A 13,119-nucleotide genomic window follows, 5' to 3' on the forward strand; every position below is an offset into this window, starting at 1 on the left:
GGTCTACGCATCAAGTCACCCGCCCCGGAATTCAAAACACGTATACCGCGCCGAGATCTTCCCGGTGCGCTGACTTCTAGACAAAGTAAAATAAGTAGATATCAATAATGGTCACGGTGTTACTGTGACTTGTAGCTGCCGGCCAGATTCATCTGGTTATACAGATTCTCTTTATCCACATCGCCGTCCACCAACTGTCGGAACAGGCCGTTTCGGGACTGCATCAATTCCTGGGGAGACCCGAATTCCACCGCCCTTCCTTCATGGAGCACGAGTACGCGATCAAAGTCGGCGATCGTTTGCAGACGATGTGCGATTACAATAAGGGTCGGGTTCATTTCTCCGATCTGCGAGCGAATAGAGCGCTGGATCAACTGATCTGTGCCGTGATCCATCGCAGATGTGGCTTCGTCCATAACGAGCACAGCTGGGTCTGACAGCATTGCCCTCGCAAGGCAGAGAACCTGGCGTTCACCACAGGATAGATTGGAACCTCCTTCAGACACGGGGGTGTGCAGCGCCTCCGGCCTGTCCCAGGCGACCCGTCGAAGCGCCTGAACTAGCCAACGATCGGAATATTGGTCAAATGGATCCAGGTTGGATCGCACGGTGCCCGTGAAAAGAATGGGGTTTTGTGGAATCATCGCGAGTCTTCTACGTAGATGATGCAACTTCAGAGTGCTGATATCGATACCATCAATCAAAATTGCCCCCTCGCGCGCCTCGAGGCACCGGAGAAGTGCCAGGGCAAGCGAGGATTTGCCTGCTCCGGTTCGTCCAACGACTCCAAGGCGTTGTCCGGGTTCCACGGTAAAAGTAATATTGTGAAGAACTGGCGAAAGATCCGGCGCGTAGGCTACGGTTAGACTCCTGACAGACAATCTCCCCTGCGTCGGCCACCCGTCGGGAGCATTTGCACCTCCACTATTTTCTGTGGGCACCTCAATATACTCCATGGCTCGTTCCACTGCACTGAAATCCATCTCTGCGGTCGCATACGTCCGACTTAGCATGACCAGCGCATGGCACAGATGGTTGGTGAAAACCAGGGCAAACCCGGCGAAAGAGCCCGTGATGGATTCGCTCGTAACCACGAAGAAAAGGGTGCATAATGAGAAGAGCGTGCCCAACACATTGATGCGAAACGTCAGCCATCGGTTGAGCAGAAATAAATACCAAGAGGTCTTTGCCTGTTGGTCAATCTTTGCATGCATCACAGTGGTATAGTCTTCCGTCCGGCAGAATGCATGGATCGTGCTGAGCCCTTGTGAGGACATGTCAAAATGCTCATATACCGTGCCCCTTGTGGTTGCCTCGAGCTGCTTAATTTCACAGACCGCCACGACGTATCGCTTAGTATACCAGATCACGGCGCAAAGCAGAATCGCAGCGATGATTGTCAGCGTCGGACAAACCAGTACTGCACCCATGATCACACCAACACAGTCCATGGCAGCACTGAACAACCCAATGAGATCCAATCCGAGTCGTGAGTCAATAAGATAAAAGTCCGAAGCGAACAGATTGACCAGGGTTCCTAGAGGTACCGACTCTAGCCACTGAAGTTGTGCCCGTAGAATGGCATTCAGTGTTTGGCGGAATAGCCTCGTTGCGGCGTGGAGTGACACATCAAACACAAGGTAGCATCGCAATGTTCCCATAACACATGCGGCGCCTGCGATAATGATATAGCCAAGCGTGTGATATGCCATTCTGCGAGGGTCTGGTGTGGCCGTTGATCCGCTTTCGGTCCACAGGCGCACCCAGGAGTACTAAGTTCACAGCATTAGCCAAGTGAGTATAACCACATGATCAATTGCAGACGTGTCAGGGTATATACCAAGCCAAGTAAAAGACCATTATAGGTAATATAGCACCCCGCTACCACAGCCCATGGCCTCCACCCACCACTGGTCTGAACGTAGTGTTTTAAAATGTCTCGTTGAACGAGATTCTGTCGTGGACTGCCATCCTGCATGTAAGCACTCCCTGTTCCCTTCCCGGAAGCTGATGGGTCATTTGAAGGTGGCGCTGGTATCGGGTGGGACGTATATATCTCATGTCTGTGTTCATTATCTGGTGTATCTCTATTCTGCTCGCGGCTGTGGTCCAGTAGATGAGATGGTTTTCCTGCGAATGCAACTGTGCCGTTATCGAGAGATACAATGTACGTAGCTTTAGGGGCACAGAGCTGAACGTGATGGGTCACCAAAATTCGCGTTCGGCCTGCAGCAAGTTTTCCAGTCAAAGCATGGATCAAGATATGCCGCGCGGTGTGAATATCCACAGCACTGAAAATGTCATCGAGAAGCAGGATGCCCGCCCGAGAGTATAAGGCTCGCGCAAGGGCGACGCGCGTTTTCTGTCCCCCACTCAGTTTACAGCCATTTGGACCGATATCAGTCAGATCGCCATGCTCCAGATGCTCTAAGTCCTTTGCCAATGCGCAGGCATACAGCACAGATTGATATCTTTCTGGCTCGAGAGGCAGGCCGAAGAGAATATTTCCCCGTATGGTGCCAGCTTCATTCCATGGAAATTGGGGGACAAATGCGACAGCATGGTCAATTACCCACGTCCCTCGTGCAGTTGCCATCTCTCCATATATCTCATCATATGAAGCTGGTACCGGACGTCGCAGGATCCCAGACTGTATGCGGCATTCACCCAGAATTGTCCGTAGAAGCAGGCTCTTCCCCACTCCCGTGGCACCAGTCACGATGCTTATCTCATTCGGTGGGAAGCTGGCCGTTACATCGTGCAAGGTTCCTGAGTGCTGAGCTGGTTGGGAGGTTTCATAGCATATAGTGGCGCCTTGAAACTCTATATGTTCTGCTGGAACGGTGGTCGACGGGAGCTTCTCAGTTGCAAGAAACTTGCCGATCCTCCTTAAGCTGATCCTGGCACCCACGATCCCAGACCACAGGTCCGGAATAAGCCCCAGGATGAACTGCATGTACCCCAACAGGGACAGAGCGGGAAACGCCACAGAGGGAGTCAGACTCCCATGTATCCATGTGTAGATCCCGATAGCCGTTGCCGAGACTAGAACAGGTCCTACGAGATGGCACGCCAAATTCATCACGTACCAGTGGAACGCCGTGCGGTGTTCCTGCTGCCCTTGGTCCAGCAGCTGGTTGATTTTGTCCTCCCATTTTTGTTCCAGCGCGGCGATCTTGACCTGTCGGATACATTGTAGGGCCTCTGTCAGGGCAGCCATCTTGCTATCCCGAAGACCGGTCAAGGCGCGCTCCGCTGCACCGTACCTCTGCAGAAAGGTCCGGTGCAACGGCATGATGAAGAGCAGCGTGGATAATCCTCCCAGTAAGCTTTGCCATCCCAACAAATGTGCCAGCATGGTACTGGCGACAATAAGCTTCATTGCCTGTAGGACGTTCGAATAGAGAAATCCTGCCACGCCCGCAATGCGCTGGGTGTCCATGGAGATCAGATTTGTTACGCTTTGATCGCCGAGACTATCTTCAGCCAGTTGACGATGACTGATGACTTGGTTGTAGAGCATCGCTGTCACCTGCTGTGTCATGGGAACCGTGATCTTATTCATCGCCAGCCACAACAGCCAGTTCTCGAGCCACGCGGAGAAGCCAATCGTGAGGCCACAAACCAAGGCCCACCATACTAATGAGGCACTCTCTGACTGCCTCGCAGACTGCTCTTCAAGCAAGCGCAGCATCATCCACAATGCGAACTGTGGCGTAAATGCTACCACGGAGAGCGGGATACAAAGAATAATTTGATTGCGTAGACACTTGCCGTGCGAAAGAAGCAACAGCCTAAGCAAGGATTGTTCATGACTACGAGGTGAAGCATCTTGGGACGCGGCATGAGTAAATTCTTCCATTAGAACCCTCGCTCGTGTCCGATCATCCAGCTCCGGCAGATCCTCCACGGTAACCCGACGTCGCGCCTCCGCCAGGGCGACCAACTCACTCACCCAGGAGAAAGAAAGCCGCCCCAGAACGGAAGATGAGCCTTCTCCATCAACTGCCTTTCCGTCCCGGAATATACGCGAACGTCGCGGCAACGACAGACTGATCAAGATGGATATCCCCGCGATGCATTGGTTGATCTGCGCCATCACAAGCAGAGCCTTGGTGGATTTCTCTAATTTCTCCCCCGTTTGGCGCTCAACTACAGAGAGCAATCCTACTACGACGCAGTTGAGGCAGCCTCTCAATCCGATCGAATATCGCTCGCGGTAGACTGACTCGGTCACAAGCGTGGTGTAATGCATCAGCATGGCAGTCTTATAGTTGTCAGTATATGCCACCACGAACATCTTTCTTGACGTACCCAAGTCAGAAACTGTAGACAGCGTTCCAGTAAGAACCCGTTATTTGCTGCAATCACAACCCGCAGGGAGGCAATAAAGCAACCACACGCCATGCATATCAGCAGACACCAGATTGTCCTGGTCGGTGGGATCTTAGGTCTTCCATCCTTCTCCGTCGGTGTGCGGCCACCATACCGTGTGCTGCTCACAAGCGTGAAGATACCTGCTGCGACCTGTCGCAGAGCAGGAAAGCTCAATTGCAGTACTAGTCCTGCTCCAATAATATGCAGAAACACGGAAAGTTCTTTGACACCGATCATGGTGACATGTCCTATCAGTCACGTCGTTCAGCCAGCGGCCGCACAGGCAGTATTTTGGTTTCCGTTGCTAAGGCCGTGTCAACAGTCCACGGCCATGCGATCCGAGAGTCCTCTAGAGAATGACAACGTGGCCCACCCGGAGGAACTGTTATTTCACAGCGATTGAACGAACTGAGGCAGGAAAATACGCTTCAAAAATTCCGATGACGAGAAATGAAGAATGACGGTCGGGGATGAGAGTGCGGGCGGATGTATCGTTGCGGTGGAGTTCAACTGGGCTGCCGGTCGGGGTATTACGGGACCAACCGACCCTACACGAAGACTTGTTCGTTCACCAGCCGTGTTGACACTGACAACGATCGAAGTGGATCCACATTCTACTCGCCAGGCCTATCCGGTACGTATCCCGGATAATAGAAGAGTGCTACAAGTCCAGAATTGGTTCCTTGTCAAAGGTACCTCTGTAGTAATTAGTTCTATTGATCACAGAGAACTACACCAGTAGTGCGAGAATGAGTGTCCATAGATGTCTTTTGGTCCTGGTGTATTGGTCTGGTCTACGATATACAATATAGTATATATTATAACATATATTTACCGAGTTGGTACTCTGTATACTATTCCCTACGGTGTATACCATTTGCGGTACTCTCGATAGTCCTTTTTTTTTTTATATAATACTTATATTATTTCTGTATTTTTCTATTCTACCGCTTTACTTTCTCTGTTACTTGTATACTCTCGGTTACTATTGTACGAGACCGAAGTCTGTGGCACAGTTTCCATCACAGACATACATGATCACGGAACGGCGCTGGAAGGATTTTCCGGCCGCTCCCCAGAGCCATGGATGAAAGGTTGTTTCTCGTCTTCCTATGTTTTGTTGTCTAACATCATCCTCGCCAACCCATGCGAAATGGACTTCGATAGTCTCGCAAACACGTAGTCGAATTGAATTGTTCAGGTGTGGATACAAAATCTGAGGATCGACTACGTCTACTAAGCGCAGAAGAGCGTGTAAAGCTCGAGACCTTCACTGAGAAGAAAATGCAGCAGGCAAGTGAGGGCAATCTGATTTCTTATAACAGCATCGATGAACTGGTTGATCTATAAATGTCACTAGGGATCCTAACTACCCAGTATCCTAGAAGATCTCTGGCCGGTACACCCGCAACACATCGTGCAGCTGGATGACAAAAGTGAGCCACATCAAGGCACATCCACCAGCATCTCCACCGGCGGCATTCCACTTGCTATTGCTGCACCACTGGCCCATTCGGTTGCGGAAGGCCACGGTGCGATCGTAGTCGGACGCGCTGGTCGAATACTGGATCTCTTTCCACTTTCGCCAATGTTCTCCCTCGAAATGCCCCCCATGACCGTAGTTTAACTGGAATCCGTATCGGTTGTTGAGATCGCCAATGATACTTTGCCACTGCTTCCAGTCGACATCTCCTGCCAACTGGCCCAGAGCCCGGATGATCTGGTGTTTCAACTCCCGTAGATCGTCGTCCGCCAACTGGTTTAAAAAGTCCAACCGGATCAACCCGGCATAGCCCACGAGAGTACCTTTCTTGATCTTCTCCAGATCCTGCCGATGCAATTCTTGTTGCTCCTTCAACTGGTCGTGCAAGGTGCCGATATCGTCGACGCGGTCCCGGACGATGTTCTGAAGCGCCCGGTTCTTCTGCTCCAACTCCTCGACCTTCTCACGTAGATCCCTCACCACCGGGTCTTCGGGGAGCTGGTCTTGCACGGGACGCTCGGCTTGACCTTGTGCGTTAACAATGTCGGCTGAGAAGTGTTCCCTCAAAGCCCGGAGAGAAGGGGTGAAGAAGTATTCGCCACCTCTTGGATCAACCCAGGGAACCCCAAGGTCCACCTTCACCGTCCTGGACGCATCCTTTCCATCATACAAACTGATGTGATCCTCGGGATGATCCTCACGGAGTCTCTGGCGAATGATCGGGTCCATACCAGGACCGTCCGCATGGGTCTTGTCTTTGTGCTCCGGGAAGCCGGCGTTGCTGCCCCAGCCTGTATGGATCCAATTAGCATCTTTGCGGAGATGGGGGGTCATGAAGTCGAAATGGGAAAACCTACGCGTGATGAGGAAGTTGAACCCATCCCGAATGAGACTCTGGTAGCACGTAAAGTAGATACCCCGGTGCTCGAGGGTCTTCTTCTGGCGCTTTTCTTCTTCCGTCAGTTCAGGACCAAAGGTGATACCCCGACGAAGGATGACACTGGCGTCCTCCATCTGTCCAATATCAAACGCCTCGTTGGCGCCTGGCTTTGGAAGCGTGGCATATCGGGGATCGTCACCATCGTCTTCGGTTCCATGGTCTTTCTTCTTATCGGCTCTCGGCCGCATCTTGCGGGCGTGCGCCGCAAACGGACACCCTTTAATGCTCTTCTTGGGTCGGAAGTCGAATTTGTTGTCAAACGCCAATTTGGGGTCGTCCTGGTCGACGGCTTTGGCGACGGGCGCTCCTGTCTCATGCATCAGCTCTCGTCCCAACCAATTGGATATGACATCAAGATCATAGACCCACCGCTCTTCCATCGTCCCATCATATGGGCACCGAGCTTCTCTGGGCCATTCTCTCCGGCGTAGTTGTCACCTGGAATCTCCTTGGCCTTCTGCTCGAGGAAAGTCTCAAATTCAGGCACCTTTTGGTCGAGCTGCCGGAACACCAGATAACTCCCCTCCTTGGCCCATTTGGGGTTTCTTCTCCGGTCGGGATCGCCCTGATGCCCGAGAAAGATGTAGCTAGTATCCGTTAGTAACCACGGGATGACCGACAAATCACCAGTTTGACGTACCCAGGAGGACAGGCCTGAGGTTCCCCCTCGGCCGGGGGTTCATCCAAGCCTTGAATCTTTGGCTGAGAGATGTGATCTTCGTACCCGAAGCTAGAGAACCAAGATTAGCACGGTGCCCGATTGCATGAATGGGGAAGCAAGGAGGGAAGCATACTGCTCTTTGCCACGGTTCGCACCAGGGCGAACATTACCGTTCTTGCGGAAAGCGACCTCCATACTGACCTCATCCGGCTCACCAACATGAAAAGCCCCTTCCAGATCTGCAATTTTGCGACGCAGGGCTGTCGCACTCTGAGCCGCGACAATGAAGACACCATCCACCCTCCACTTCCAACGGTCGAGACCGGTCTTGGTTTCATTCCCGGGAGGGGCCCTGAAGTGAGGATCCATAGTCTCTGGGTTATCGGCAAACTCGTAGACCAGGTCATCGAACATGCCCTTCTCAAACAGGCCCTCGTTGAGCCGATCCCGGCAATACTCATCGGGATCATCCTCGAGGGCCATGGCATAATTCACCTCGACGTCTGGATGTTCCACCTGGGAAGATCGCCATGATGTTAGAACGTCCCGCGAGCGGCCTCAGGGGATCTCGAGGGAGTCACCAACCTTGAGCAATCCCATATGAGTGAACGCAATATTGATCGCCGTGAAGGGTAGCCGTTCGTTTTCGGGCACCGCACGGCGAGAATACGCACATGCTTCTTCAAACTCGCCAATGTCCCTCAGGTATTTTTCGCATTCCGTACCGGTGGTGATTAGCCCTCGGTCCAGCACGCCTCGGAGGTGTTGTCTGAACCTTTCCTTGTTGGTAATCTTGAAGAAGAGGTAGGATTCATTATTCTTGGGGAGGCGGGGCCAAATGCTGCCCTGGATGTTGTCTGTATCGACCGTTCGCTTCTGCTTTTTGATCGTCATGTTGATGTCTGATGGGGAAGGACAGCTGAAGTAGACGAGTTCTGCTTAAGGCACCGGAATGCCTGGGGGGGAACACCTTTTTAAGTCTGCTCTACGACAGAAAGACGACTGCACCGTTCACTGCCAATAAGATTCTAAGCTTTTCGGATTTCAGCCCACGATACGCCATGAGAAGGCAGAATGCATCACCAGGGTCAGCTCAGCTCAGCCCCTCTCCCCCTTTCTGACGTCCTCACCACCGCTCCATTGCAAATGACAAACATGACCATAGGTCATCGGGCAAATGCGATAGGTAATGAATGGACCGTCATTTGTGGATCGCCGACCCAGAGAGGGGGGTTGGCGTGTCCGGTTCATTGGGTAGCTGATCTATCGTATCATGTATGCGCGGCATGTTGATCCACTCCTCCTCCTGCCTGAGACGATAAGATCCAATCCAGGGAGAAGCGATGATTCTTCCGCCGATCGAGCTGCTCCCAGCGTTTCCATCATACTAATCACGTTGCAGACACTGGTACGAGTCAGCGCTAACTTGGGTGGGATCGGCATCATCGACTGCGGCATTTCTTCAGCTGAACTGTGGGGGCAGTGGAGACACGCAGACTATCCGGAGTATCCAGAATACTCCAGACACAGTTTCAGGACCCTCCCATTGGCCTGGCTCTGCGGTTACCTGGACTACGATCTCCGTGCGTACCACCACAGATATGGGCAAGACACTTCAAAGGCTAAAACACACGTTTCTATGAAAACTGTGGCAACATGAGCGAAGGCTTCCAGCAAATGGAACCCTAACCAGGGGGCCGATCCGTCCGCACGGTGGGGCGCAGATCCACTTGTGTTGTCGATAGTACAGACTGCCCACTCTGCCCAGCAGTCATAGCTCCATATCGAATTTCAAATAGAACCATGATCGGCGGTGTTCATCGGACGATTTCGACAAGAACAAAGTCAACCCCCAAGGAAGCAGGTTTGCCGATGGACCTAGCATCAGGATTTTTCATGCTCTTCCTGGTATGCTGGTACTTACCACCACACTGGAACACCAGTGGGTTCTGCTTGACACATCAAGATTTTTAATGAGGCGAGTGGCTCATGTATTCTTTCGATTGAATACCGGCCACCGTGTACAAGGCAAGGGGCGTGGTTGTGCGACTGCAGATCCACGCCCGCAGAAGCTGCCAGGAATGATGCAAATGCTCTGTGTACACTCCAGCAAGGAAGGATTTCCGGTGCCTACCAGACATGACGAGGTGAAAAAGTCGTCGATCGCCTGGCAGGTTGCAGCGCGGATCCACAGACCATCCCGAGGCGAGCTGGTATTTTGTGGCGAGCTGCGTCCCCACTTCCACGGCAGCCACGGATATCAGGATCGCGGTCGATGACGCTTCCTCTCTGGCTGTTATTTATAAGTCCTGGCCTGTTCTTCCTTCTTTCTCTCGACCAGCATCACCAGACTTCCTGCAAAATGAAGTTGCAGTGGACATCGGGGCTCCTGCTGGGGGCAGCCGCTGTGGACGCCTTTAAACCCGCGGAATTTTCCTATGAATCCTCTGAGGCCGAGTGTGTCGAGATTGCCAAATCGGCGAATGGCGCGGTTATGTACCAGTCTCCTCCCCCGAATTCAACGCCCCTCGCCAAGTCGAACCCGGAGGACCCAGATGAAAATTGGGTGGTCGAATGCTCCAGTCAGTATAAGGGGTATGCGTGTGATTATGCGATCGATGATCACGACGACAGATACTGGGTGAGCAACCCAAGCCAAGGAGAGACTTCGGAGATCATCGTCGATCTCCGCAAGCGGCATTATGTCTCCGGTCTGACCATGTTGCCTCAGCTGGACAAGGCGAGCAAACATGGACAGATTGGCGAACACCGCATCTATCTCTCTCAGGACAAGGATACGTGGACCCAAGTCGCATACGGTACCTGGGGATCCAACAAGAGTCCGAAGATGTCCGCCTTTAACCCTAAACTGGCTCAATATGTCAAGCTGGTGTCGGATACCGCTTCCCGTCCCGATAAGACACAGAAGGCGCACGGGCAAATCTCGATCGTCAATCTCAGTGTTTACGCGTATGACGGTGACACTTACCCCGAAGACAATCCCAGCCAGGGTGTCTGGGGGCCGACGATCGATCTCCCGATCGTGCCTGTATCCTCCGCAGTCGAGCAACACGGCGACCTCATCATGTGGTCTGCCTGGGCGGACGACCAGTTCTTCGCCTCGCCCGGTGGGAAGACCCTGACCAGCACCATGAACCGCGACGGCGTGATCACCCAGAGTACCGTCTTCGAAACCAACCACGACATGTTCTGTCCCGGCACCTCCATGGATATCGATGGCAACATCGTCGTCAGCGGTGGTGCAGACTCCGGTCGCACCAGTATCTACAATGGCACCGCATGGGTGAAAGGCCCTAGCATGGCGATTCCCAGAGGATATCAGTCGTCGACGACCCTGTCCGACGGTCGCATCTTCGTGATCGGAGGGTCTTGGAGCGGTGGTGACAAGATTGATAAGAACGGCGAGGTCTACTATCCCTTGCCTGATGGCAAGGCCCGATGGGAAGTACGCCCGGGTGCCGAGGTGGAACCGATGATGACCGACGACCGGAAGGGTCAATGGCGGGCCGATAATCACGCCTGGCTCTTTGGCTGGAAGAAGGCGAGTGTCTTCCAGGCCGGTCCGAGCAAGGAGATGCATTGGTACGATGTCGACGACGAAAACACTGACCAGCAAGGTAGGCGTAGCGTCAGAGGTTCCGTGCACAGTGCTGGACTCCGTGGAAGAGACCGCGACTCCATGTCTGGCAGTGCGGTCATGTACGATGCGACTCAGGGTAAAATTCTCACATTTGGTGGTCAACGGCATTACGACGGCTCCTTTGGTTCGAAGAACGCCCATCTCATCACTCTTGGAGAGCCCTATCAACGCCCCGTCGTGAAGGTGGCTGGTAAAGGCCCCAACGGTAAAGGGGAGGGCGGAATGCATCACCAGCGTGTGTTCCATACCTCGGTGGTTCTTCCTGATGGCACGGTATTCATTGCAGGTGGCCAGACCTGGGGCCAGCCCTTCCATGAAGACAACATTACCTACACGCCCGAACTCTACGACCCCAAGACGGACACCTTCGTTGAGCTGGGCCGCAACAACATCAAGCGCGTGTACCACAGTATTTCGATGCTGCTACCCGACGCTACTGTTCTCAATGGTGGTGGCGGCCTCTGTGGCAACTGCTCTGCCAACCACTACGATGCCGAGATCTTCAGACCCCCGTACCTCTTTGCGGCCGACGGCGAGCCAGCTGTTCGCCCGGAGATCACCAGAATGATTAACGGGAATGTGCTTACCGTGGGCGGGCAGGTCGCCTTCCAGACTGACTCGGAAATCGAGTCTGCATCCTTAGTCCGTGTTGGCACTACAACGCATACCGTCAACACCGATCAGCGTCGTGTTCCCCTGAAGGTCACGGGTGCAGCTGGAAACAAGTACAGCGCTGACCTGCCCGAGGACGCCGGTGTCATCCTTCCTGGGTGGTACATGTTGTTCGCCTTGAATGGTGAAGGCACTCCCAGTGTGGCTCAGATGGTCAAGGTTGAACTGTCCTCTATTCCTAAGTGGCCGAGCAACAAACCCAGCTGGGAACAATCGGAGCAGCTTTCCTCTGAGTCTCTCGGGGATGCCCATGATTGCGACCACGAAGAAGAAATCAAGGGAATGATTTCCAATCTCCTGGCTTCGTCCAGCAAGTTCTGGAATACCTGGAAGCCTGCCCTGCTCACCCAGGCTTAATTGTCAATAGTGTATTGGATTGTCGGTGTGTCGGAGATATATCCACCGTGCAATCTGTAGTATATCAATAAATGTATTTTGGTTGCCTTTACATCTTGCGTAAACCGACTATATGTCTCACGTCTGTATTATCATGCCAGCCAAATCTGTAGAGGTGTCTAACAGGTCATACTCTAGTACTACTTGAATGATAGATGTTTCCGTACCTATCCTCCGTGACAATCAATGCCTGCACCAAAACAGCCGGGTGGGTGCGCTTGGTCATTTGGCGATTGTGGTTTCTACATTTTGTTTACCAAAGATTGCGTAAGTCATCTCTGTGTTGACCTGAATATAGGTTGAGTTCATTTGTGCGAGAGCAAGAAAGCTAAACCGTCATTTAGTACGACCCAGTAGGAACCTTTCCCCCAATATAGTAGACGTCATCCTGAATGAATATATCTAGACACCTAAGACCTATCAATGTGTGAACACCGTGAAATAGACCTACCGACTTCGCGTGTAGTGAGATACTGTTCGAGGTGGTGTGATTTCAGTGGCGATATTGTTACCATGGCTCGCCGATCTCAGCACGTCCTGATGAGACTGGCTGTCTCAGAATGTATTCCGTTGGTTCATATGGGTTATTAATAGAATCTACAAGTTGAGAGCCCAGGGCTGGACATATCGTAAATTAATGGTTCTCCGGTAGAGATCACACGATAGGTATCCCAAACTCTGCAGTCTACGATAGCCGTTAGGTTCCTTCATACAGAGCCAGCGGGCAACTACAACAGAGGTTTCGTTTTCCCTAGGTAGAGTATTGTAGATTATAAATAGAGTTACTGTACTTGTAGCAGGACGGCCTACTCTGCTTGCAGTCTTCGTTGATAGATTTAAGTCCTGTTAAAGAGTTCTTTCAGAAACTCAATGTCCACACAAGGCAAGTCTAGTCAATATATAAGTATAGTCCGGGTTAATAATGTCGT

The 13,119-nt window shown here is 52.4% G+C and overlaps 3 protein-coding genes across 3 annotated transcripts; 1 reads left to right on the top strand and 2 right to left on the bottom strand.

Annotated features, from left to right (window-relative positions):
* Positions 1-22: 22 nt before the first annotated feature.
* BDV37DRAFT_57024 (P-loop containing nucleoside triphosphate hydrolase protein) lies at positions 23-4,857 on the bottom strand. The gene is made up of 3 exons (XM_032090887.1): positions 4,315-4,857; positions 1,841-4,267; positions 23-1,772 (listed from the first exon to the last, which is right to left on the bottom strand). Exons 1-3 carry the CDS (start codon positions 4,612-4,614, stop codon positions 120-122), a joined length of 4,380 nt encoding a protein of 1,459 aa, XP_031943769.1. The 5' UTR covers positions 4,615-4,857; the 3' UTR covers positions 23-119.
* Positions 4,858-5,758: 901 nt separating this feature from the next.
* Positions 5,759-8,355, bottom strand: BDV37DRAFT_280734 (uncharacterized protein; the record flags this gene model as incomplete). The annotated part of the gene is made up of 6 exons (XM_032086643.1): positions 5,759-6,651; positions 6,718-7,107; positions 7,170-7,387; positions 7,441-7,530; positions 7,595-7,977; positions 8,047-8,355. The coding sequence occupies 6 exons, from the start codon at positions 8,353-8,355 to the stop codon at positions 5,759-5,761; spliced, it is 2,283 nt and encodes a 760-aa protein (XP_031943770.1).
* Positions 8,356-9,823: 1,468 nt separating this feature from the next.
* On the top strand, positions 9,824-12,151 carry BDV37DRAFT_269820 (uncharacterized protein; the record flags this gene model as incomplete). The annotated part of the gene is made up of 1 exon (XM_032084444.1): positions 9,824-12,151. One exon carries the CDS (start codon positions 9,824-9,826, stop codon positions 12,149-12,151), a length of 2,328 nt encoding a protein of 775 aa, XP_031943771.1.
* Between the last annotated feature and the right edge of the window lie 968 nt (positions 12,152-13,119).

Source organism: Aspergillus pseudonomiae (assembly GCF_009193645.1).
Source record: "Aspergillus pseudonomiae strain CBS 119388 unplaced genomic scaffold BDV37scaffold_16, whole genome shotgun sequence".
Taxonomy (NCBI): Eukaryota; Fungi; Ascomycota; class Eurotiomycetes; order Eurotiales; family Aspergillaceae; genus Aspergillus; species Aspergillus pseudonomiae.

Bases quoted from the DNA above. Each gene is read 5' to 3' on its own strand.
- BDV37DRAFT_57024 (XM_032090887.1), bottom strand. From the start codon at position 4,614: ATGATCGGTGTCAAAGAACTTTCCGTGTTTCTGCATATTATTGGAGCA. The intron at 4,268-4,314 runs GTACGTCAAGAA...GACAACTATAAG, and splicing joins GTCTACAGTTTCTGACTTGG to ACTGCCATGCTGATGCATTA. The intron at 1,773-1,840 runs GTATATACCCTG...CTGTGAACTTAG, and splicing joins ATGGTCTTTTACTTGGCTTG to TACTCCTGGGTGCGCCTGTG.